At 39.7% G+C, this 27,528-nt stretch overlaps 1 protein-coding gene across 1 annotated transcript; it reads right to left on the bottom strand.

The window, feature by feature from the left end:
* On the bottom strand, positions 1–27,528 carry LOC124862788 (C-type mannose receptor 2-like). Its single transcript, XM_047356910.1, has 29 exons — positions 27,235–27,528; positions 21,467–21,865; positions 17,907–18,080; positions 17,633–17,797; positions 16,568–16,681; positions 16,206–16,349; positions 15,923–16,114; positions 15,486–15,640; positions 15,295–15,399; positions 12,726–12,841; positions 12,488–12,636; positions 9,639–9,856; positions 9,383–9,525; positions 8,309–8,405; positions 8,090–8,219; positions 7,122–7,154; positions 6,854–7,020; positions 6,555–6,723; positions 6,310–6,452; positions 6,093–6,198; positions 5,842–6,008; positions 5,654–5,762; positions 5,332–5,570; positions 5,068–5,230; positions 4,135–4,284; positions 3,811–3,924; positions 3,221–3,400; positions 2,170–2,193; positions 1–2,091 (listed from the first exon to the last, which is right to left on the bottom strand). Exons 1-29 carry the CDS (start codon positions 27,362–27,364, stop codon positions 1,871–1,873), a joined length of 4,416 nt encoding a protein of 1,471 aa, XP_047212866.1. The 5' UTR covers positions 27,365–27,528; the 3' UTR covers positions 1–1,870.

Below are 27,528 nucleotides of genomic sequence, written 5' to 3'. Positions count from 1 at the left end.
TCTGAGGACATAAACTTTATTAATTTCTTATAAAAATGTCACAGAAATTCTTAGAAATTCCAACAGGTCCTTTGGGTTTATCCACAGGGAGACCAGACCTTTTTCACAGACAATGTGGAGCAAAGCGAGTGCACTATTGCATCATTAAACCCTCCCAGCTGCTGTGACCTGTACATGAATCCACCAGCAGAAGACAAGCTGTCTCTGATAAACTCTTCCTTTTCTCCACCTACATCTTGACTCCTCCTTGCACTCCTCCATTTACTCCCTTTTCTCCCCCATCCTGCTTTTCCCTTTTATTTTAGCCCCCGTCCCCCCCTCCGTACTGGCCATTCTGACCCTTCGTGTCCCTAAGCTCTCCTTCTCTGATTGGTTCCAGACGTGTCACTGAGCTCTTCTTGCCGACTCAACATACCACAGCTGGAGACCACATACGCACATCACACACACCTCTCTTCCTCCCTTCCCCCTCAATCCTAGTTTTTTTCTCTCCCTGCTTTTCACAGCAGCTTAGTGAAACACCAAAAACCTCAGACTGAAATGGCTCCAAAGCATTCCTGCAAGGAGAGAGAGGGAGAGAAACATACTCAGAGGCAAGGGCTAAAGGAGAATGTATGAAATCTGAGGATGTCAAAAACACAGTAGAGATGGCAAGTTTCTAAATTTGGCTTTAAAAACTCTTTGGCACTGAAACATGTATTTACAACATTAAAGATGCTTTCTCTTGCAGGCGGTCGAAGAGATTAAGAGTTGGCAATTGTTGCAGAAAAGTAGAACATAATGTGCATCTTCAGGACAAAAACTGAGATGATGCAACATACATAGACGTGAACCGGAGGTCTTAAAAACACGTTGCATCATCCAGCTTTCAAATTACAAACCCCACTATAAAAAGATGCGTGCAGACACAATGACTGTGCTCGAAAACTGCTGAATCAGCTCCAGATGGTGGCACAAACAGCCAAGACAAACAAAAGTTAGGAATCATAGAGATGAAACTGCTCGCCTGTGATTAAGACTAAAGGCAAAACCACAACAATATGGATTTGGTGGCTCCAAAATCTGATCGTGCATCAAAACAACCCCCCTGGGTCTGGCTGCACTAAAAAAAGACAATGTAGTCCATTTGAAGACCAGCTTTCAATGCAAACTCCTACTTATGTGCACAATTATAGTGTTCGTCCTCACAGACAGTTTGAGCTCAGCAGTCCCTTTTACACTTTTAACACGTTCACATCTGGACTTCTTTCTTCCTCCTCCGCCGCTAGCCTGACAGCCCTTGCTGACGTGTCAGATCGGAGAAGAGGCAGGCTCATGAATACCACCCACATGCATCATGCCTTATGCTTCTCTACAGCTGCACAGATAACCATAAATCAAACGAAACAAACAAAAAATGCGTTCAAGTTTGGGTTAATACTGACATGACAACACGAGGAATCTTACAGAGGAATGTGGTCCTTAAGGAAAATATGTGGCAACAGACAATGAAAACAAAGTGGATTTTAGTCTTTCAGTCAGAATGGGAGCAAGCCAGGAGAACTCTGTATGCTAAAACTGATTTTGGAAACAGGCAAGAGGTAATTTCATAAGACTGGTTTTGTGCTGAATATTTCTCAGCTGCAATTAAACTGTTCACAGTAGATCAATTGTATCCTGCTTATGCGTTTTGGAAGAAGCAGATGGATGTATCTGACTAGTACTTTTTTTTTCAAAACTGGAGATTCAATTAAAAATAGAAACATCTGCTGTGCTCTACACAGCTATTCAGCAACAAAAAAACGCTTTGGTTTAAAAAAGTAAGAAAAAGTGTATCAGAATCTAAGTCTCTCCGGTTCAAGATCGGGTTTGGTCCAGGGTTGGTGCAGAGCTACTCCGGCTGCTCGTTCAGCTCCATGTCGGACACCAAGATGTTCTTCTCGGCCTGCTCGCCGTGGCCCGAGTTGGTGCGGCTGTACCGAGCCCCCTCAAATGAACCATGCGACCCTGCAGTTCGCCGCCGGTACAGGTAGATGACAGTGGCTATCAGCAGAACCAGCACCAAAGCCGTCACAATGACGACAATCAGAGTGGGCAGGTGGTCAACATCCACTGGGAAAAATGACAGAACGGTTAGTACGGAGCATGCGGAAAAGAAATCAAAAAATGGATGAATAAAAAGTGACTTACATGTTGCGGAGGATGTTTCAGCACCTGAAATGAAAAAGAAAATAATCGATAAGCTCCTAGTTTTTAAAAAAACATTTTACAAATAAAAATCTGAAGTGCAGTGTGCATTTGTATTTAGACCCCTTTATTCTGATTCTGCTAAAAAAAAAATCAAGTGCAACCAACTAGCTTCGGAAACAAATCTGAGCCTCCATAAACGAAGAGTGGCAAGATGGAAGCCATTGATGAAATAAAGTCATAAGAGGTCCTGCTTGAAGTTTGCCACAAGCCATGTAGGGACACAGCAGACATGTTGAAGAAGGTGCTGTGGTTAGAAGAGACCAGAAATTAAACTGTCTGGCCTACATGAAAAATGCTGTGTGTAACAGCAAACTATCACTGCACATTACCCTGAACACATAATCCCCATAGTGAAACCAGGTAAAGGCAGCATCATGCTGTGGGAATCCCTTTCATAACCAGGGACAATAAACCAGGTCAAAGATATTTGGAAGGGAAAATCTCTTAGAGGCTGCAGAACATGTGAGACTTTGGCGAAGGTTCACTGTCCAGCAGCACAACAACCCCAAACATACAGTCAAAGCTGAAATGCAATGCTTTGGATAAAGGCATATTCATATGTTAGGATGGCTCAGTCAAAGTCCAGACTTAAATCCAACTAGGAATCTGTAGCAAGACTTAACTCCTGTTCAGAGATACTCCAATCCAATCCGACTGACTTGAGCTATTATTCAGATAAAAAGGCAGAAACGCACGTCTCTAGATGTGCAAGCACTTGCACCTGTTATTGCAGCAAAAGTGGCACCTTCAAAGCATTGATTCAGTGTAAATATGAATACATGCTACACTTTTCAGATATTTGCATTACTAAAAGGTTAGATTAAATTTTTTTTCTTCAACTTTACAACACTATTTTGTGTTGGTAATTCAAATAAAATCAGAATAACATAAAATGACGTTTGTGGTTGTAAGTTCACTAATGTGAAAAAGCCTGAGGGTTATGAATACTTTTGCATGCACTGTCTGACTAGAGTTCCTTGTGTGTACATACTGCGAGGCCGTTTGCAGATCACCCCATGCGTAAGATTTCTGCAGGAGCCGGGTTTCCACCGACCGCTGTTGCTCTGGATCCAAAAGCAGGAATTGATCGAAAGCACTGAGAATGCGACATTGCGTGCTTCCCAGTTGGTGAACGGCATCTCTGTGTCTTCGTTCCACACAAGGCGCCTCTCTGTGACAGGAGCACAAAGCGTGATGAGAGAAGCTTGGAAAAAAACCAACCTCTCATACTGTGTTGGGCCTCAGCTGTGTAGTTTTATTGGATTTAATCTCCTCATTAAACAAGCTAAGCATATTTCACGCCGCTTTGCCCAATTTGCACACATAACACATTTTAAATTAATTAAGCTTTACAGGATAAGTCACCTTGCTTTATCATTACATAACAAAAACTGCTCATCAGGATTCCTTAATGAAATATTAAATGATCAACTTAAACTGTGGCTAAAACCTATTCAATAAAAAATTATCTGAAAATAATTGATTAAAGGGAAATGAATAAACCTGTAGTTTTAAAAATAGAATGGTTAAAAAGTTCTGTGCAGGAGGGAGTTGAGACTCTCAGAGGTAGTACTACTGGACCTTTTACGCTGATGCCCAGCCAAGCTCCATGCGCCTGTTCTGCATAACTCTGGATATGCTCCCATATAAAGCTGTTCTCTGCCTCATCCAGGATGGAGAGTAGTTCTGCTCCCACTAATGGAAAAAGAATAACACAGACAGAGTTGGAACACAACCAAATTGAACAACTGTGTTATGTGGTTAGTAAAAGAGTGCTAAATCTAGAAGCATATTGACGTGTTATGTTAATTATGTTTGCTGCAGAGAAGGTCAGAGGTGCAAAGTTATATGAGCGGTGTGGGAAAGTAGTGTTGGTTTGGATCTGCTGCTTAGGTGCTTTCTCACTTTTTTTGCAGGATGTGAGTGCATCCTGTTGCAGCTTAAGAAGCTGCAGGTTAAAGGCGTAGCAGTGGTTCCTGAAGGGGACCCAGGCCCACTCTCCAATAGAGTGGGGGCACAGTCCGGGGTAGATCCACTGATGGCTCACAGGCTCATCTGTAAGGATAACAACAGCTGAAGTGAACATACAGCAAACTGCGCAAATGTTTTAAACTCTTCCATACTTACATACAAAGAACAAATATGTGAAAAAGCTCATATTCTGTGTTAGGTACAGTACTAGATTTAAGATAAAAATATGGCAGCCTTTGCTGGAAACCAAAAATGGGTAATCAGTAGGTGTTTCTGCAGCATAGTGATCCAATACATATGGCCAAATCAACACAGGAAGAGTTAATCAGACAAAATCAAACGTCTTCAGACTCCAGACCTGAGTCCTATAGAAAACGTGTAGGGTGAGCTGAGGAGAGGAGCAAAGACCCAGGATGATCGAAAGCGGTTGTTCAAAGAGAAGTGGTCAAAGATTGCTATTGTTCTTACTCCATCACATTAGAGATGTTGCTGTTTGACAGTAAGAGGCAGGAGAAAAAGAGGTCTGGGCTAAGAGTGAATGTCTAGTGGAAGCTTAATGGTGTAAAGGTTTTCAGTTTGCTGGCATCAAGTTCCTAAAAATGGGTCTTGTCTCTAGTGTTTAATGCAAACATAACAGACAGGACTGAAAATGAGGGAAAATGCACCGAGAGTACAAAGAAAAATCCTTGAAAGATCCTTAGCTCCAAAAGAAATATCTGTGAAGACCAAATACGACAGAAGTCTGGTTCCTTGAAAGCAAAATATAAAAATATTTTTACGCAGCTTGATATATGATCCTCGTTCTACACAGGATCCGCTGAGCTTATGAACATTCAGTTTACCCCCTTTTGGTATTTAGATACATACCACTTATTTGACATATAGCAGCCTCCAGTTTAGCATCACAGGGAGTCATAGTCCACTCTCCTGTAGTGATCATGTGACCACATCCAGCCATCTGATTGGGCTCTCCGTCTTTCCAGTTTGAGTATTTCACCTCTTCATCACCTAGCCACGTAAAGCTTCGTCCCTGAACATATACGACAAAGCAAATGCATTTGCTAGATACGCTCAGACTGAAAGAAAAATGAACTCATTGATAATGAGAGGATGGTCAGTTTGTGGGCTTACGCCATAGTTATAGAGAGAAATCCAGGCTGGCTGGCGCAAGCTGTTGATAAGCAGCATCAGATAGGCCTGCTGGTAGGGATCCTTCACTACTGCAAGGGTCCCGTTCAAAGATTCACAGAGGTACAGAGCACCAGTCCAGTCAAGCCGCTTCTGCACAACCCGATAGGTCACTCCTCCTAGCTCCACCGGCTTTGACAGGGAGGCAGGAATGAGGATCGGAGCAGGAGGCAGGCCCCGATCTAAAGTCAAATGTAATGATTATGCACCGTTTGCTTGCTTATCTATTGCACACCATTGTTCTGTTTATTACTGATCATCGTACCTGGCTGCTTTTGACAGATGAAGCCATTGTTCTCCATCTCACAGGCTCGGGAGGCCCACATCCCAGTTTTCCTCTCCGGGTTGCCGTGAATCATCACCGCACAGTTTCCCTGAGGCAGCAGCGAAACAATCAGAACAGCAACAAACCAGAGAAAGAGGCATAAAAGTAATAAAGAGCACTGGGAATACCGGTGTCTTGTTGTGATGTGGTCCACTGTTGTCGATTGGCTCTCCTGGTGCCCAGTTGGTGTAACTGAGCAGGGCAGTTTTGGTCCACTTGAAGTGGCCCTTGGAGTCTGAGGTCAGACCCACCCAGAGGTCAGTGCTGACGTTCTTTAACAGGGTGGTGATAAAAGCTGTGAAGGAAAGAATCAGCTGTATCACATCTGCTTCACATTGCTGATTGTACCTTTATGTTGGCTGAAGCCTCCTATAATTACCTTGATCTAAATGATTGGATACCAGAGCCAGCATGCCTCGCTGGCTTTCACATTTCAGCTTGGCTGCAGACCATGTGACCCGAGGTGACTCAAATACTTTCAAACACTACAGACACGGTAGATGACATTTCATTTAAAAAATGGCTCAATTAAGGCTTGGGCGCCAAGTTTGATATAATACATAAATTATCTTGAAATCCAAGACCTCCAGATGCACCTTATGCTGAAAAGATGACCACCCATTAGTACAGCCTGAAGGTGGGTGAGGAGTTGATGGCGTCGGAGGGATAGTCCCTGTCACGTTCACCCTCTTACAGATGTACGGCAGGTCAGAGTGACACTTCTGATCCGCCCAGTCTCCTATTTACATGTGACAGAAACACAAGCTCACCTGGTGAACATCTGTTTGGTTTGTTTCTGATTGGATTCATTTTTGGCATTACCTTTGATATTTGATATTACCTTTGCTCGCTAACATGTGGATACACTTGCGATCGCGGCTGACCGCTTGTGGCCTGCCGAGCCCCCATGAAACGTAATTGAGCACAGAGTGATCGGACCAGCGAAAACGCCCGTCATTTTCATAGGTGTGAAGCCCGAGCCACCAGCTGTCCCCCCCTGACTTTACCATCTACGGTGAGATCGAAGAAAAATGTTCAAAACGGAAAAACTAACACAATCATGAATTCAAATTTAATCTGTCAGCGCTTAATAAATGGTTTCCTCCAAATAACGGGAAATTTTGAAAAAGACTGCAGCACCTTGCTTAAAGTGTTGGCCAGAAAAGCCTGCTCCTCAGCTGAGTGGATCGAGGTGAGTGAAGAATCAAACCAGGAGCAGATCCTCTGGGCCTGCTCCCAAGTGGTGCGATGGTCGAAAAACTTATACTCAGCCTCCTGGAAGGTGATCCACTCTGGAGATGTGGGCCCTGATTGATAAAAAATAGGAGAAGACACGTGTGACGCATTCAATGATCTAATTTCAGTGCATTAAAAGAAAAATTTTAACCAAAATGAAATTAAAACAGACCTTCTGTTACTTCTGGTACCATCTCCGCACTTCCTAAAAACACACAGAAAAAGAGAAACATCACAAATGTTTCTGCCTTTAATGTAAAATATATATGCTGTACCACTCATATTAAAATAAACAAATATGCAATAAACTGATTAAATAAGTGTGTACACCATTATTGTAATGATTTGTTGAAACCACTCTGGATTCAGTTCAGCCATTCCATGTTTAAGATCCCACCTCCAACCAATAACAGATGAACCTGAAATAAAGTTCAGCTCTCCTGGTTGGAATTTCCTGACATTTGTTCATTTGCATCCTTCAGCTAAAGTCACATTTTCAAAGAGGTTAAAGAAGATCAAGATTTTCTGATTTTACAAAGTTGTCAGACAGAAAAAGAATACAAAGAAAATCCACAGCGTTATGTTTGTACAGAAAAGACAGTCATATAGATATGAATTAAAGGTTTTACTAAAACTATTTCTGTATAGTACTGGTTCTGTTCTACATGTGACAGCATTCTCTTTATTCTCAATGGTTCTGAACTAAGGAGCAGGGTCAAAAGATTATTTTTCAAGAACAGCATCTAGGACTGGCTTAAATCTCCCAAATCCTAGTGGAAAGGGGTGCTATGGTCCAAAAAAGCCAAAGTTGGGACTTTAGGTCCACAATTCTCAAATCTAAGTTTGGCCCAAAAAATAACAGAGCACATGAGGAAAAACAACACCAAGTCCACAGGGAAATGTGGTGGTGGCAGCATCATACTCTGGGATTACTTTTCCTGAGACGGATCTAGACTTTTTGGGATGGATGAAATCATCAGTAGGTCCAAATTGAAGTCAGTATTGACCCAAAACCTTAAGGTGTGTGGGAGAAAGCTTACTGTGCACCAGTACAGAATACCTACATCTAAAATGATGAATTTGTATATGAGCATAATGTAGAGGGGCTTAACATTAATGGAAGGTCTAGTGATTTTATACCTCTGGGAATCTTGCAGATCCAGTCTAACTCGGAGTCACAGTGCATGGCCAGCCAGGTCATAGTGCCCAAATCTGCTGCAGCACACTGCCGGATGTTGTAGTAGTAGCGGCCAAAGTTCCGGTATGTTAGCTGAGATATGAGTAAAGAACGTGTCTTTCAGTCATTCATGTCAGTTTGTTTCTGGAAATGATGGATGTTTGGATCTTGTTTGCACCCACAGGCAGTCCATCGCTCCACTTCCAACTGCCGTTATCCATGGGATTCCTGCGGTTCAGACCGATCCAAAACCAGTGCTGCTCATGCTCCTCTGACTCTCTGTGGGTATTAATATCATCATTATACTGAAAGTAGATGTGTAGATAACAGCAGATACCGTCTCCTGCGCAGAGAATAACATCCCAGGTAAACATTTCTAAAAAACCATAAAATAAATCCATATTCTTGCAACAACATAATCTCACACAACAAATCTCTATAGGATATGGGATAAGATGTTTATGGAAGAATGTTGACTTAGTGTCTGGGAAGCAATTTGTATATTGATTTTCACATATTCTGGATCATTACGTGCTGAAAGACCCAATGGTGACCCATTTTAAAGTTTGCTGGCAGAAGCCTCCAGGTTTTTTAAAAACATCCTGATAGTTCATAGAGTTTATGTCATGCACTCTAACAAGTTTCCATAGGGGCTTTGGAAGAGAAACAGGCTCACATCATCACAGATACTCCACTGCACTTAACAGTAGACATGGGGTGATTTATCACATTTTCATAGTCAGTTTGAGTCTGATCTGGCCAAATCACATGGTTCAAGTTAAAGCCCCAGTAGACTTTAAAAAACTCCACATGTTACGTTTCTCCTGGAATGTCTCCGAAACAACGGACTGGCTACACAAAACCTTTAATGGTTTATACGGACACTCGGCTGCAGTTCTTGAGCTTCTGACTGACATGTTCTCTTTTCTTTCCCATTTTGTAAAATGGCTATAAGAAATGGAACTCTATTTCATCTTCATAAAAAGATAATTTTGTGATATTTTATTGGATATGGCAGAGGTGTCAATAATAGTAGTGCCAGTGGGTTTTTTTCAAAAATATTTAGTGTGAGATTATGCAAGTGGAGCGCAGGATGAAATCACTTTAAGACTTTGTACACATCTTTACCAAAGGTGCCAATTATTGTGGACGCTGCTGTAACAAAACAAAAAAGCTGTAATAACTGTGTTACATAAGCCCCTTTTGATCCGATTTCAACATTTAGTGTTTTTGACACCCTCACAGTCCATACCCACCCAAATGTCTCGTGGAGGACCTGAAGGACAAACTGCTCCTCATCAGGGCTGCTGATGCTCAGCAGGTTGGCTCCGTATTTCCGGCAGAACAGGTGAGCATCCAGCCACTTCTGCTTCTGCTCCAAGTAGGAGGAGTGAAAGACCTGCACACAAGCCTGAGGTCAGTCCATTTACAAATACAACAGAACCTGTTTCTCCAACTTACAGTAAGGTGTTAGTACTTCGTGCTGAAGTTGTAAGAATGTGCAGAATGAACCTTGTAACAGTAGCGCAGGTTGCTGCTGCTCTTCCAGCCATTGGGACAAGCACCGCTGAGGCTCGGGGTGGGCTGTGGGGCAGGAGGTTCAGGGCTCAGAGATGTGTCCTGGTTCTGGCGACAGATGAACTTCGCCTTTGCCGAGGCACACTCCTTCACCTCCCACAGACCGGTCGCGGAGCCTGTTGCCATAGCAACACAGCCACCGTGGATGTTCGCTAAGTCAAAAAGAGGGCGAGGGGGTTTATACGTGGAAAATGTGATTTCTCTTTTCCCACGAGTGGAAAAGTGTTTGATCTGTTCTCAAAATGCACAAAGCACAAGTAGAATAGTCTGTGCACACTCTACTGCTCTCATTTTTAATATGAAAAGAAAGAAATAACATGCTCATTCATAGTTGACAAGCATTATACATAGTTAACCTGCTCTCTCACACATATGTAAAGATATCTGCTGACAAAAAGAGTATGAGGACTTGACTGTGTCAGTTAGACCATATAAATACAAGTTACGCTTCAAAACGTTAAAAATTAAATGAAAATATTTGTAAATTGTTTACAGAGGTTTTCAAACATTCCCCTTTTTTCAACAGAAGTACTACGACTGTAATATACGAGAATTTCATAGAGTTCTTATATCGCTGAATCGATCAGCTACTCTGAAGCCAGACGGTTCGACCAGCCCTGTTTTATGACCACATCTTCAGGTTTTGTTGTGAAATTATGTCTATTATGAATCAAACTTCCATTACAGCACAGTGAGTACTCCTCTGTTGAGGGTATATTAAGGGATATCATGACTCTATGTGTGCCGTTACATTGCTTTTTTGCTAAATAAATCCAAAACTGGTTCATAGTCAAAAATGAACCTTAGGTTTTAGTGACGTGAAAACCCCAGGAAGTCGATTAGACTAAACTTTAAAAATTCCCTTGAGTAAGAAAACGAATCAATGAAAAACATTCAGAGAAAGGAGAAAAGAGAAAATAGATGTGGAAGCAAGTGAAACAAAAGAGAAAATGTAAACAGAAATTAGAACAAAATGGAGAGAATGCTAAGAGAGCAAAGCAGTAATCAGAGCAAAGGGTGGCTATTTTGGAGAATCTAAAATATAAAAATGTTTAGAGTTATTTCACACTTTTTTGTCAGTCAGTCAGTCATTTTCTATCGCTTATTCCATAGTGGGTCGCAGAGGAGCTGGTGCCTATCTCCAGCAGTCTATGGGCGAGAGGCAGAGTACACCCAGGACAGGTCGCCAGTCCATCGCAGGGCGACACACAAACAACCATGCACACAGTCATTCATACACCTAAGGTCAATTTAGAGAGACCAATTAACCTAACATGCATGTCTTTGGACTGTGGGAGGAAGCCGGAGTACCCGGTGAGAACCCACACATGCACGGGGAGAACATGCAAACTCCATGCAGAAAGACCCCAGGCTGGGAATCGAACCCAGGACCTTCTTGCTGCAAGGCAACAGTGCTACCAACTGCGCCACCGTGTTTACTATATTATTCCATGTGTGTTCATTCACAGTTTTGATGCCTTTAGTGAAAATCTACAACGTAACTAGTTATGAAAATAAAAGACCCTTCAAGTGAGAATATGTATCTAAAACGTTTGACTGGTAGTGTCGATGTAAAGCAACGTGACAAGAAAACATGCAATAATGCTGATGAACGTTACATTGATATGATTCGCAGCAAATAAACAAATACTTAAGAACACGGACTAGATGTTGTTCTGTTTTGGGTATTATTGCAGTCACATATAAATGCAAGGAAAAGTTTAGACAATATAGATCAAATTAGCTAATATTTATTGCAATGAATGCAGTTCTTTGTGATTGTAATGTTTAATTTAATTTAGTGCAGCCCTAATATGTATCAGATCACCCTGTGGAGGCTTGTAAAACCTTTGTAAAATACAACATTTGTCTTGCAGGTGAATCTTTTGGCTGACTGGCATTAAAAAGCCCACAGTAGGTTGGTATTTTTTGCGAATCTAGTAAGAGTCCGATAACATATGTCTAGATTGTTCAATGTTAAAAGATGTTAAAAAAATTTATTTTTGACTTTTTTGTCCAAAACACCCGATGGAAATCTTAATGACTCTTGATCACTCGGCGTAATTTAGCAATTATGAATGGTTTGTGTGTTGTTGAGCAAGTTTTTATTCTTATAATAAGGCAACAAAATAAGGCTTATTCTTAAGCCTTATTTTTAAGTTTTTTGTTCCCAATATACAGCAAGAGGTCATACAGTTTGAACTGAACCTTTAAATCCACAGCTAAACACAGAAACACAACAAACAAATTGAATCTAAAAAGGCAAAAGCTACAACATTATTTCTTCATTTTTTCCAAATATGATTACATTTACATCCCTGTTTTTTTTTTTCGTCTGAGTAATTGGCCTGCACAACTTGCTGTCTTTGGAGCATCTGATCCTGCTCCTTTTTTCCGTGGGATCGTTGCCTGTCTTTGCCTCTGATTGGCCACATGGAAAGTCCAGTCTCTACCTGCATGGATTCTTGGTGGAGCTGAATAGGATTTGCTGATGAGGGTTGATTCTTAGAGCTAGCTTAGACTCTTTCTCCTCTTTCAGAGAAGACAGTTGGTAAATATTATGCAAATATGTGTCATTGGGATAGTATTAAGAGAAGAAAACAACATATATCATTAAAATTCAGATTTTTCAGGCAGAGCAATGGGTACTATGCAATTTGTGTGAGAATGATTATTTTTGAAGTGGAACTTGTAATTTTCTAGATCAGCAGATCAGAAAAGATTATCTGACCTTTTTAATAAATTTTATAGCAATTTTATCAGAGCGAACTTGTGAGATTTACCCGGCTGGTCTCGATTCCAGTGGGTGTAGGACACTTCATCTCCACTCAGCCAGCGAAAAGACCCGTGAGTAACCTGATCATTGAGCCCGATCCAAAATGACTCTCCAGAACGGCCAAACACCAGGCTGTTGGCGAATGCCTGCTCGAATCTTAACAAAATAAAAAATATTCGCCATTAAGCCTTTATATCAGTGTAAAGTTCCATGTAGATCTAAGTATGTTTGTGCTTCGGCTGTACCTGTTTGTAATAGTAACAAGAGCGGATTCCTGTGCCTCACAGGATTTTCTGGCCTCATCAAAAGTGGACAAGTCTTCTCCGACCCAGTAACAAGCTGGACTGTGCCACTTCCAACCCTGAGAAAATGTAACTGGGAATTAAATCCTTCCTCAAACAAGTCAAAAGAGTCCGAAATAGCAAAATGCGTGCTGTTTAAACTCCAGACAGCAAAATCTGACAGATATCAATAAAAAAAAATTTAAATAAAATCTGTTACAGCCAAGTAAATAACACTGCAGAATGAAATGCTCACATAGAGACACACAGAGATAACATTTTTTTGCCATAAATTTTTCCTGCCAGGTCATGCATTAAATCTGTGAACCTGTCCAAACACAGAGCTCTGCCAGCAGGCAAAATGAGGTGAGACTCTGGATGAAAATAACTTAACGTTGTGAGAATAAATTCTGCCCAATTTGTTTTTTTTGCAAACCCAAATTAGGAAAAACGTCCAGGTTCTACAGACGTCTCAGTTGCTTGGGAGGACAGATCTGCTGAAACAAAAACCGCTCCTCCCCCTTTTTTTGAGGTATTGTCCTGATTAAAAGTGGTAAGCCAGCTCCTTAAACGTTTTACATTTTATCACCTCACAATCAAACCTTAATGCATTTTATTGGGATTTTATGTGCTTTACCAACACAAAGTAGTGCAGTGGAAGGAAACATTTCACAAATAAAAATCTGAAAGGTGTGACATTCGTTTGGGTTCAGCCCACCTCAGTCAAAGCTCTGTAAAGACCATATTTTCCTACAATTAGAGCTGCAAGTCATTTGGGGGAATATCTCTGTCAGCTTTGCACACAGAGGAACTGAAATATTTGTCCATTTTTCCTTATAAAATAGCTCAAAGTCAGTGAAATTAAATGAAACATTAACTTTCAAGTCTTACCACAGTTCTTAATTGCATTTAGGCCTGGACTTTGGGCCATTCTAACACATGAATGTTTCGATCTAAGCATCTCTATTAAAGCTCTGGCTGAATGTTAATATTGCTGTCCTGCTGGAAGGAGACCCTTCATCCCAGTATAACGTGTTTTGCAACCTCCAACGGGTTTTCCTTCAGGATTGTCTTGCCCCTTAACTTAGAAGTAGAGCCTGAGAACCACAGCATGATGTTTTTTGTGTGGTTTTCCACCACACTAAGTATTTTGTACATAGAAGTTCAATCTTGGTCTCGTCTGACCAGAGCACCTTCCTCCACATGTTTGCTGTGTCCCCTACATGGCTTGTGTAAAACTTCACACAGGATCTCGTTTGGCTTTCTTTCAATAATAGATTTCTTCTTGATACTCTTCTATAAAGGCCAGATATGTGGAGTGCATGACTAATATTTGTCATGTTGATAGATTTTCCCACCTGAGCTGTGGATCTCTCCAGCTCCTCCAGGGTTAAAATGGGCTTCTTGGCTGCTTTTCTGGTCAATGCTCTCACCGTCTGTCCTGTTAGTTTATGTGGCCGACCATATCTTGGTAGGTTTGCAGTTGTACTGCGGTATTTTTATTTTGATGATAGATTGTTTAAAGCTCGGTATATTATTTTATAAGCTAACTGGGTACAAATGCACAACACAATTTCTTTTTTAAAGAGATTTTGAAAACCATGTGTAATTTTCCTTCCACTCCACTATTATGCCGTACTTTGTTTTTGTATATTGCATTCAATCCCAAAAATATACATTAAGTTTTGTGGTTGTAAAATGACAAAATGTGAAAAAGCTCACTGTAGATATGAAGCTCTGTAAAATAAGAAGATAGTATCTGTTAGCAATACTGACCAAAAGCAAAGTCTAAAGTCTTGACTAGCTAAATAATTTTGACACAAATGCAAAGTAGTGCACACACACAATTATGATTTAATGTTGTTCTTGGTATGGTGGTGTTGATGTTCTACTTTCTCTTTATTTATTTACATATGAAACACATAAATTGGAAGCTGGAAACTGGAATCTCTGGAAGCAGATGAAATCGACTGCCCAGAACCGCTCCTCGGGGACAGGGTCAAATTCTCAGGATCGATTTAAACACTTTAAAGCTATACTTGGTAAAAGCAGGCTACCAAACAGGCTTAAAGGTACACTGAGGATAAAGACAATGATTTCTTTTTATCACAATGATCTAGCATTTATTTAAACCCCCTATGACGGGTGGAAATTTCTAAACACTTTGAGCTACGCGAGGTTCAAACTCTCAGGAGGTGATAATTATTAGCTTTAAAACCACAAACAGATGGAGATGAGTTTTAGAAAAACTGTTTCTGTTTGAAATTATATAAATATTTGGGGTATTTTAAAGTCAAACAAACAGATCATATTCCTGAGGTGGATTTTATCTTATCAGAGATTAAGCTTTGAGAAGCATGAACAGTGGAGAAGGTTAGAATATTAATTTTGCCTCAAGATGGGCAACTAACCATCCACAGGGCTTTTAAAAAATAACTTTAATAAACAAAAATCAAAAAAAATAATGTGTTTTAATGTGATTTAACACGAATAAACTCTAGCACCAAACACAATGTAAGAAAAAGTGTAACACCTGTTTGCACTCTTGGTTTTGTGGCTTCCCGTCACTCTTTGTTCCTTGTTTCTTGCAGATGAAGGGCAGAGTCAGATTACAGGGGCTGTCGTCCCAACGGCCGTCCTGCACACAGCAGTTGGTTCACGACACTCACCCTGCATGGGTCCGTCAATGTCAGCCTATTATGTGAAGGTGCAGAGGTTACTCACAGGGCCCCACATGGAGACGCAATCTTCCTGGGTGTTGCGGAAGTTGTTGGGTTCAAACGGGTGCCAGAAGGTGAAGATAACGGGCGTGTGGTCGGTCCACTGGAAGTCCATTTGCATGTCAGTGTCATGGAGCCCTATCCACAACTGGTCGAGGTCTGAAGACAGAAAAAAAACAGACAAATAAAAAAATGTATCCTTGTAAGGATTTATTTCCTTATAAATTAGGCAAACTTTTTTGATCAGGCATGATGCTGTTTCCTTTTACATATGCACAATAAATGCTAAAATCAATTTCTGGGAATGCACCAATCAAAATGTCTATTACACTCCTTAACTTCAGGTTTCACTAGGAACGCTGAAACACACAAGTTTACAACAAATGAAAGAGGACAGTGCAGGAAAAGAAAGAGTGGTCGAGTGCTATTACAATAAGTCACCTTTCTTAAGGCTGCGAATGATGAACTCCAGCTCAGGTAGAGTATGGATGCTGACCAAGTTGGCATCCATCTTCTGGCATGCTCTCTGAGCTGCATTCCACTCACTCTTCTCTGAGGAGAGCTTGTAGCATCCAGCCTGGAAGGACTGCCAGCCCACATCACACTCATATTTGTGATCATCTGCCCATGAATCTGTAGAAGAAAACCCAATAAATCTGTCTATTTAAAGACTTTAGACAAATTTGAACACATCTGTTTTATTTAGGAAAGCTAATTTATGGACCTGTAGTGAAGGGATCCAGTGTGGCGTTGGGCCTCTTCTTACAGGCGTACGGCAGAGCATCAGAACAATCTCGGTTCTGCCAACGTCCCGATGACTCAGATTTGACCACGACGCAATTCTCCTCCTCTGCGTGACTCGGCTGGTCTGAAGTTGGGTAAAATAGACAAACTTTAAAAAACACAAAAATCACCAATTCACTGTGGCTGCTCTGTAAAACTCACAAATGGATGTTTGAACTGAGAGCTCAGCTATTTCTAAAACGAGTCTGCATGTAGGCCTTTGTGGGAAAGGAACATAGACAAAAAAATGATTGCAGAGTATTTACAAAAACAAAGAGTTTGAGGTTGCTTTTCTAGTCTGACCTGGATCCCAGTTTAGATATTTGACTGGTGAGGAGTCGGACCACTGCCAGCCTCCACTGAGGTCCAAGTCATTGAGACCGATCCATAACGCAGAGCTGTAAGCGTTCAGAATACCTATAAACAAAGGAAACAAGGTTCTTAACTAATGTGAGCTTCAATCAACCAAAATTATGCATTTGCAATTTGTACGGCAAATAACACAAAATAGTCACAACTAATAAAAAAAAAAATCATGTTGGATCCTAAATACACACAGGAAAGGTCACCAGTTGATCAAACAGGTAACATCATATGCTCTGCTGACAAATAAATCACCAAATAACCCCAAAACAACAGAATTCTCAGAGAACATATATGCAGAATTTGGAAGGATGTACAGAACTGCTTATAATAGTTACAGATGAGATTAAAATGGCAACAGTTCCTGCTGTAAAATACTAACAAAACCTCCTGAAGAATGGCCAATGTAACATCCAGACATGAATGGAGTCAGCAGCCCTATTTGTCTGTGTTGCAATTATCATAAAGTCTACATTAATATCGTAGTTTTAAAAATAGTTATAGGCAGCAAAGTTACCCTGAATTCCCTTTGGATGTTAATTTCTTTTGGAATTAATAAAGTATTTATGAATTTAATTTGAACTGAATTTATCAATAATAACATTATAATGGACAACATGGCTGCTAAACCTAACCCAAAAAAACGTCCACGTGTGAAAACAATCCACTTCTTTTTAATCAAACTGTATTGGATAAATATATACCTTAATTTATTTATATGCACTGGTATTAAAGGGATTGAATTTAGCCATATTTGGCTCTATTTATTTTTTCCAAAGTAATTTTGTGTAACCCCAACTTGCTTCTTAAATAAACTTAATTGAACTAAACTAGAACAAATCAAAATAAATACATCTTTTCAGAAAAACATCACCATTAGTGCCTTAGGTTATGTTTCTATCCTCAGTTTTTGTAAACTGGTGCAAGTTAAACTGTCATGACAAAAGCACGACAGCACATTTAAAGCATCTGTTAGAAACTTTTAAAAATAATCTACGTATCTACCATTGATGTAGGTCTGTTCATGTAGCTTGCTGATGCTTAACAGGTCTGCTCCCTGCTGCTGGCAACTGATCCGAGCCTCACTCCAGGACAGAGTAGCTTGGAAGTTAAACTGATAACATCTGTCTGTTACAGGGTCAGTATCCCAGAATGTCTCACAGCTGCTGCCTGACAGGGACAGAAAGGTTTGAAACAATAGTCAACGGGTTCAGATTCTGCAAAGTTACCATTTATAAATATAGGAATCTAGTTTTGAACATATCAGGTGATGACTTACCCTTCACAGGACAGAATCCCCAGAGTTGGTCTCTGTCATAGTTATAGGTGGTGGCGCACCAAAGGTGGCCATCTTCTCGCCCAGTGCTTGTGCAGTCGTGAAACCACTTGCCCTCATACATGAAGGGAAGGTAGCAGGGTCGGCCATAAGAATTCCCCTGGATTGTGTAGATCTCTAGACAGAAAGCAGAGGAGAGAATTTAGATATTTGTGTGGGCCTTTTAAAGTTCAAATCCTCAGCTGGGCTGACCTGGAATTACACATTTGTTTTCTCAAGAGGCAAACACAGAGGATGATCTTACAATGAAAAACAGGAAGTCAAACAGTGGTGATCGCCACTGTTCTTTTTTTTGTTTTTTTGCAAAACTAAACATCTATTTTCATGAAAAGATCAGCAGCTATAAAAAGAACAGAAAGACTGTAGACATCAATCAAAAGCATCACAAAATACTACTAAGAGCTGCAGTTTTACTGTCTAGATTCAGATTAAAAAACACAGCAAAAAATGAATAAACTGTAAAGCATGAGAAGCAAGGGAGGAAGAGGAGTTTTTTCCAAAACAAGTCAGGGCAATGAAGGTGGAGCAGCTGTAAAACCACAGAGAAAAAGCTTTCTCTTTCACTGTCTTCTCTCTCTGCCTCCCTTTACTGGACATGACTAAACCTAGGGGCATTTTTTTAAAGCAGCAGTGAGACTATTTCACACAGAAACTTGTTAAGATCGCTGGCTGAAAGCTAAAATCTTAAAGCATACGGCTATCCGGCCACATGAAAGCAAAAAGAGAGGAGAGATGATGAGAAAAGAGTAGGGAGATGTTCTGGTTTTAACTGCAGTCAAGCAGAACCTGTTAACTACAGACTAGACATCACTGAGGCTTGCAGTCATTTCTGAAGAACATTTAATATTTGCAGGAATGACACAGAGAGCAAGAAAAAAGGCTTAGCTAAGACACACAATGGTTAGTTTTAATCTGAAATGAAAACTTTATATACAAACTAATATGCTTAAGGCCAAGGAAAACATTCTGTATTTGATGGAGTTTACAAACACTGACAAGACTATTAATAGTGGGCCACATCTTCTCCTCAAACATCCCCTGAAAGCAGCATTCTCCTTTATCCATTTGATGAGATACAGCTGTGGAGTCCACAAACAGTGAGTCTATGTGCCGCACAGACGTGGAAACATTCAGGAGGGAGCAGGGTCACAGGGTCGTTGCATGGCTGAGCGTGTGTTTGGGGAAATGTTTGAGATGCACTGGCATCTGTTATCCTTGATTTATAGAAACAGAAACACGTTCCAGAGAAAAACAGGAAACAAATATATTCTGCCTTGTGGTATGGCCCAGTCATGAAGCCCACACCCAAAGCCAGACAACCAGGAATTCCTCCAGATCATTTTGGATCTTTTAAAAAATTCCCTTTTACAGTAAAGACTCAGTAAGACAGTTAATTTTACGGTTGTGTTCAATTTCCTCGGGTGCCAGTGTTGTGCATGTTTCATAGTGCCTTGCAAAAATATTCATGGCACTTGAGCTTTTCCAATTTTTTGTATGTAAAAATATGAAAGGTGTCACATGCATATGTATTATGTCACCCTTTAAGTGAATCCTCTGTAGACCCTTTAGCTGTAGTTGCAGCTCATTTGAGATAAGTCTCTACCAGCTTTAAACATCTACAGACTGAAATATTTGCCGATATTTTTTTACAAAATAGCTGAAGCTCGGTCAGACTGGATGGAGAGTGTTTGTGAACAACACTGAAACGTGAAAGTCTTGCCACAAACCCTCAGGTGGATCTAGGTCCTGACTTTGGCTGGGCCATTTAAACACATGAATATGCTTTAATCTAAACAGTTCAATTGTTGTTATGACTGTATGTTTAGGGTTGTTGTCCTGCTAGAAGATGAATATCTACCCCACTCTCAAGTCTTTTACAGCTTCTGTTAGGCTACCTTCCAGGATTGTCCTTTATTGAGTTCCATGAATTTTCTTAGAAACTCTGACCTGATTCACTGTCTCTGAAGAAAAGCATCCCCACAGAATGATGCTACCAGCACGATTATTCATTGTGGGTAGGGTGGGTTCAGGCTGATGTGTGTTTCCTCCACAAAGCATTTTTCATACAAGCGAACACGTTCGATTCAGGCCCACCTGCCCATAGCACCTTCTTCCACATATTTGCTGTGCTCCCCACATAGCTTGTAGCAAACTTTAAATAAAACTTGGTCTGACTTGCCTTCAGTAATGGCTTTCTTCTTGCCACTTTTCCATAAACGCCAGAGCATGACTAACAGTTTAAAGATTCTCCCACTTGAGTTGTGGAGATGTGCAGCTCCTCTCGAGTAACTCCAGAGCATCTTGGCTACTACTCTGATTAATGCTATCCTTGTCTAACCAGTCTGTTTTAAACTTTTTCTCTGACCTGTCTTGTGTGTCCCCTGGTCTTTATAAGGCCTTGGGTTTACTGAGGTTTTTTAACACATTTCTAAGGCCTTCAAACAACATCTGTATTTATACTGAGATTAATTCACACACAGATGTACTCTATTTAGTAATTAGTAGTGGTACTTCTAAAGGCAATCTATTGCACTGGATTTTTATTTAGGGGTATTACAAGTTTTAGATTTTCTTCGGACCAATCACTGATTTGCATTTATCAACTTCTATCAAAATGTTCACCCAATTTGTTTAAGTTCCTTTAGCAACCCTTGCTAACAAGCATACAAACAAACATGAGCAGAAATAAAGGCACAAGCTAGAACATGCCTCAACACAATACTTAATAAGAAGCTCTCACTAAATAGTTGGGGTGAGAACTTATATTGGAGGACACTCCTCATCTGGATGAATTCAATTTTGCATTCTGGCTTTTATAGTTTGATATGAACTTTTATTTATCCAGGGTGGAATGATTATACAATTAAAAACTTCAACTTCAAGACAAGTTTTTTTTTTTTTGTGGAAGTGTTTGGACTGTAAAGGTTGTTAAGGAAATCAAACTTGATTTTATTCGGTTTAATCCTGAAATCAGAAAGAAAATAAAACACTTTGAAAAAGAATTTTTACAGCAATTTAGTTTAAATAGGCTATAGTGCTTGTTTTTCTTTCTTTATTTTACCATTACCTTTGTGAAATTATGTGTTTTATTATGTTTTTTTGTTTTTTGTTTAAAGCTGTGGGCTTCATTCTTCATTGTAATTTTCATTAGTAAATCTAACAATAAATACAGATATTTCTCACCCTGTGACTCAGTGGGAAAAGTAGTAATCTTGCAATCCGAACGTTGTACTTTAGATTCCAGCTTCCTAGTGCCCTTGGGCAAGGCACTTAACCTCAAGTTGCCTGCCGATATGCATATCGGTGTGTGAATGTGTGCGTGTTTTTGAGTGTGATTGGGTGAATTTGGCTCTAGTGTAAAGTGCTTTGGGTGGTCCGTATGACTGGAAAAGCCCTAGATAAATTCAGTCTATTTACAAACTCAAATAAAATTCTTATAATTGATGTATCTTAAATACTACAGGTGTGTGAAAGTAAACATGTCTGACTGCAGTCATGCCTACCTTGATACGTTTTAGAGCAGAGATCCTGCTCATCACCATACAATCTCCATTTGGCTGAAGTTGAGATAGCTGACCCGTTCCAGGATGCTTGGGATTGAATGAGGCTGTTGAGCTTATCCAGGACCTCACCGCAGTTCCAGGTCCACTCTACTCTGGGGGGCTCTCGATCACATGTATACACTGCCATTGGAGGATCATGGAAACTGTATGTGACATTTCCCGTGTTCAAACCCAGGCACAAAGAGGCACCCAGGTTGAACAGGCGGCCCCGAGACACCCACTTCCATCTTTGGTAGGGTTCCTCACAGGATGGCGTCAGGCTCAGAGAGTTACCCAGCACCCCGAGGCACTTATTAGTGCCCTCAAGGAAGAAAGCAAAATCATCAGGCTCCACCGGCGCTGTGCACAGAGAGAGGGAAACAACAGCAGTAGTCAATAACACTGATGAAAACAGAATTTTGTGTTAACAGCTAAGAAGAGGTCGGGGACCGGATCGATACAACAGATAATGTACGCTCAGCTGGGTTTGAACTAGTTTCAGTCATAGTTGTCAAAGTGTAGCTTCTAACGTAGTAGAAACATCTGAAGTCATAAAATAACTTCTAAAATTCAGTGTGAAATTACACAATACAACCCGAAATGCATAACAGTGTTAAAAGCTGCAGCATCAGTTAATAATCCAGTTCATACTGTGCACTGCTATTAGTGGGGAGCAATATTAATGGGTTGCACTGCTGAAAAAGGAACTGCTGGTGGTTTTTTGGGGATGAACGTCTTTTTCTTTATCAATAGGATCTGTGAGATGAATCTGAAACCTTTGACATGAGTCCATAGTAATTTTAACATCTTTGGCAAAACTGTGGTGTGCTTGATCCTTATAGAAGATACATTCCAACAAAAGGCTTAAAAAACGTTTTGAGAAGAAAACTTGTTGACCTTCTAGTGGGAGGAGACACCATTACAAAGACGTTTTCCTCCAACATATTTAGAGTTTCACTGATAGAGACTGGTAATCAACAAACCAAGACTGATAAGCAGATAAAGCTTTAAATATAAACTAACGCTGTTTAAAAGAAAACTGCCAAAATAAACAGAACTCTTCCCTCCTGAAGTTGATGTTGAGATGAAATATAGAAGAAGACATTCCTTCTCGGCAGGCCCCGGAAGTGAGTTTGTGAACGATTCCTGGGCTTTTGGGTAAAAACATGACTGAAGGAACAAATAACATCTTGTTCTGTTCTTATGTACACAGCGGCAATGGATCATCAAGCTTTGCATATGAATCCTTGTCATTTGAAAGAGAGGACTGACACTCTTCTTTGTCCCTTTGTTTTAGCTCCTTACTGTCAGTGTTTGCACATCTGGTGGGTAAAATGCAGGAAACTCTGAATAGGCCCAAACATTTTTGAAGAACACCAAAGATGTCAGCATTTTTGGGAGTTTATAATAATGGTAAAAGTCTTCACTATTAAAATTTTGCTTTACATTCTTTCCTAAAAAGCTTTTAAAATAGGGCTTAATAAAAAAGAGAAGTGGGACCTCCTTACTTCCAGTTTACTGTGTTCCTCCCGCAAGACTAAAATCAAACCAAATGTCGTTGCCTTTAAAGGGCAAAATAGCATCCCAAACTTATTAGGGAGGTCAAAAGATTAAAAAAAGTCCAATTAATTTAAGAAGCTGATTTCCTTATTTAAAAGAGGATGTACTGCTTTAAATCAACATAACCCAGAACTGGGTCAAACTGGGAAAATGGAAGCAAATACTGTCAGCGTAGATGATAATAAAAATCCTGTCAGTAGTTGCACTGTAGTTGAGAATAACTGAAAAGAAAGAGCCATTTATAATCAGCATTTTGCAAACATTCTTATATTTAACTATGTCTATTCATCATTTCATAAAAATAAAAAATTCACAGTAACTGTGCACTGCTCTGAAGGATATTTTCAATTTACAATATCTTGATTTTGTAAATATCTGCTTTCCAGGCTCCTGGCCTGTACCACTACACTAGCTGTCTTCTGACCATCTGTTCCCAACTTTCACATAATGGTATAGATGTATTCAAAACAGTTAGGTACTTCGTCCTTGTGCAACATCCATGTTCCCTTTTTGATGAAAATAGGGCACTTATGGTTTAAATGGGGGCCACTTCTGGGGTGTTTGGGGCAATAAAAGCATGAAATAAACAAACCAATGTGATTTGTGAGTTTACTGTACTTGAATGTCAAGGAGGACAAGTTGAACAATAGTGTAAGGTCGCTTCTGCCTGCTGATCTTCAACACTATAATGAAAAACAATTAATTATGGGACAAAAGGTGTTACTTCAGCTTGCCTCCATAAACAACCCAGGAAGATCAAAGTATGAGGAGATAAATATAAAAACAATAAAATTTTACTGAGTTTATAGGTAATTTCTTATTACTTTTTAAATGTATCATTATTAGTATTTATTTATGCATGTTTTAATTTACATATTACAAATTAATTTTCTCTGTGCTTTTCTCTTTCATCTTCACCCATTCTTGCCAATTTGGCAAAAATATACTGTAATTTATGAGCTAGCACATTATTTTATATAAACAAATATTGTATAAAGTAAACCCAGATTATTAAGTATAATTAGATCACCTGGACATTAAATTAATTTCTTAATCATGTTCAGATGTGAAACCTGGGTCACCTTGCTGAGATTATTTACCCAACTCAGTGCAGAAAAGTTGAAGCAACAGGCTTTGGACCCATTGGTTTTTCTATATATCTTTACCAATGAATAGCTTTCAGCTACATCAAATAGTTTTCTTGTCTGGCATGATATTCAAGCACCTAAAACTTACACGGTTTAATTGCACCAAACAGCAGCAGTTGCTTTGCACGCCATGCACGTCCGCTTTCTCACCAAAGGGCGTCTGTCTCTTTGTGGAAGCCAGTGACACGACATGGAATCTGTATATGATCCCAGTGTGTCTTTGCATGTGATTGGCCGGATCAAAATAAATTCCCACGCCTGTTTGCATCGGTTCTTATCAGAGCTGAGCAGAAGAACCTGATGATTCGGCTCTGCCAGAAAGAGGTCATCTCTTTCATCTGGGTCGTAACGCAAGCACCTCACAAACTTTCTAGGAAGGTAAAAACAAGTAAATTATTATACCGAGGCAATCAGCAAAAAAGTTCAATTGTATTTAATTCAGATTATTTATAGCGATTATTCACAAAACATATCAACTCAATGGACTTCCCCTGTTAATAATGCAAACCCGCTTTTTTTTATAAGAAACCAGCCATCCCATTAATTCAATACAATTAAGAACTGAGTCAATAGGGAAAAATATTAAGAAGGACCTACTTCTGTGGAGTCCCTTGAAGGCTAAATAGCAAAAATACTTTTATGAAATACTTTTATTTTGAGCCAAAGGAGCTTCAGGTTATTGGCATACACAAACGTGATGAAGAGAACAGAACAATTAACGCCTCTCATCTCTGTTAGTAACCATATTATTCAGTTAAGACCATAAAATACTCAAGTATGGTTAATATGTATATTCTAATTTTTTACATCTCATGAAGACTTAATTTTGTGCTAACTTCACAATTTTTTTTACTTTTGCCCGCACACAATTGTAAAGTTCTATGTTTCAGCATTGCTCTTAATTATTTGTTGTAGTTCATCTCTGTTTTGTGAAAACAAAGTAATGGTTGCCTTAACAACTAAAATAATTTGCTATAATCTCACTTAGTATTAGTCATTTTAATAAAAAAAAAAAAAAAAGCTAAAAGTATGAATTGTTAATAAGAGCAAACAAATGCTCCAATATATCCCCCTCATCTTGATCCACAACCAACACACAGAATGTCTCCTATTATGATGTGCATACAGGTCAGCCTCCAAACAGCACAACAACCTGAAGCTGAAGTTCGAGAAATCAAGAAGAAAATTCCAGCAGGAGCTTAAATTCCATCCTGGAAAGGACACGACTGGACGTTTGATGTGAGGAAGCTTCTTGCAGATTAACTTGAAGTCACCGAGGCCTGTGAAAGTGAAGCAACAACAGCTCTCCTCCTGTTATCTCATCCTCCTCTTCAACCATTTTCCTCTTTTCCAACGCTGATAAGTTACCAAAAGAATAAAAGGAGATGAAATCGGCATTTACGAGCAGCCAGCAACATTTTCCAAAAGCAGCACATAATCCCAGAATCTTGACCTCATCAGTTATTGAGGACATTATGCAAGACTTCTAGCTGGTTAAGCAGCTGCAAGCCTAAGTTATGAATATTAGGTTTTAAAGAAAAATCTTAATGGACTCTTTAATATGTTGAATATTGAATACAACCTAATGCTGCTGTCAGATCATAGCAGCAGCATTAGTCATTTGTTTTTCTCAAACTGTTTTTGTTCTCTAACCTTATCTTAAGAGATGCCTGGTATAAAAAAAAAAAAAAAAAAAACGTCATTACTAGTCACTGTGACAAAAAGGCAACCAAATAATCTTAAAATCGCCTGCTGAATATATTTTGTTGGTAGTTGAAAAAGTTTTACCTCATCCCAGAAGCATGAGAGGAAGGAGAGCAAAAGGATTTTGTAAAAAGCATGACAAAGTGGGACCTCAGGAAAAGGGTGTCAGATTTAGACACCAGATATATAAATAAACTGAGCGTACGTTTTCTGTCAGTTATTCACAGACATTTATCACAGCTTAAAGCTACATTTCTGACTAAAGAAATAACATTATAGAAATCTCCCTGGAATAATAAAATATAAACATTTTTGAAGTCCTACTTGGTAAAGAACAAAATACTAAAAATCTATCAATTAAAATAAAGAAAACTCCCCTTAAATCCTCCTGCATGTCACGAATACTACGACATACCCTTTCTCCACATGCATTTGGTGAGATGAAGAGACAACAAAGCCCAACAACAAAACAAAAGAGCCCATGAAAACTGTGCTCAGATCGAAGAGTTACACTCAACGGAAACTATTTTTATGATGAATCCAAAGAGAAAGGCTTTTATTTAACAAACCAGCTAATCTGCATATCCTTTCACAGGCATATAGGAAACTAAGCCCCCATAAATGGGTCACAAACTCTACTGTCAAGTTGTTATATCCCTGGCTTTATATTCAGTAAATAAAAATACATCATATTTAACATATTTAGATCATATAACATTTGGAAAAAAAAAAAAAAAAAATCTATAAATCGGTGATAATTTACTTAGCTTCCATAAGAGTTTTAAACTTTTGGAGAAATTTCAAATTGATCTTGAGGTGAACAGATGAAGCCAAAGCATAAACCCTGTTAACGAGGTTCTTTTTGGTTCTGGAATGGCCTGGTGTCTGTTCGGATCGGACTGTCGGTGTTAATTGCAGCCTGTGACAGGCCGAAAAAGGTCACATCTGCCCGCAGGGAGTCAAATGAAGCGTCACTTCACAGTCTGTGGCTTTAGTAGTTCAACCTAAATATCCATCTGGGACAAAAGCAGAACAAAAACAATCGGTGTTTTTCTTTAAATGAAACTGTAAAATATAGAAATCAAGCCCCTTCCCTGCTCCCCTCATTTGTCTCCACATCTGGTTCCACTCACTGCTCGGACTTTTAGCTCGCAGCTTTCCACAACACAAAAATCCCGAAACATCATCTTTTTAAAATCAGAAGAGCAAACTAAAATCCATAACACGCATTTAGGTTAAATGTCCTCACAAACTGAGGAGTTGTGCCTTAAAAAAATCACGCAAGAGTGTTTTTTTTTTTTTTTTTTTCCTTCTCACCCGTGTCGCTCCTCTTCAGTCCCAGACTAAATATGAGTAAATATAAAGTGCATTTGTAAAAAAATAGAAGTAGCCCATTCGTCCATGTTGGCGCAGCAATCTTGTTTCGGTGTTGCTCGTTGCTTTGCATGCTCACAGGAACACAGACCTAACAAAAACAACTCAAACGAAGAGAGGAGAGGAGGGGGGAGAAGCGAAGCCGGGGAGCAGCAACTGACCGAGGGGGTTTCACTCAGGGACGGCGGCTGGAGAGGAGCTGCAGGAGAGTTTGGCCGCTAGAGTTCGGCCTGCCTC

Source organism: Girardinichthys multiradiatus, chromosome X (genome assembly GCF_021462225.1).
Source record: "Girardinichthys multiradiatus isolate DD_20200921_A chromosome X, DD_fGirMul_XY1, whole genome shotgun sequence".
Lineage (NCBI taxonomy): Eukaryota > Metazoa > Chordata > Actinopteri > Cyprinodontiformes > Goodeidae > Girardinichthys > Girardinichthys multiradiatus.
The sequence above is the reverse complement of the archived record's forward strand: the minus strand, read 5'-3'. Positions and strand labels throughout refer to the sequence as shown.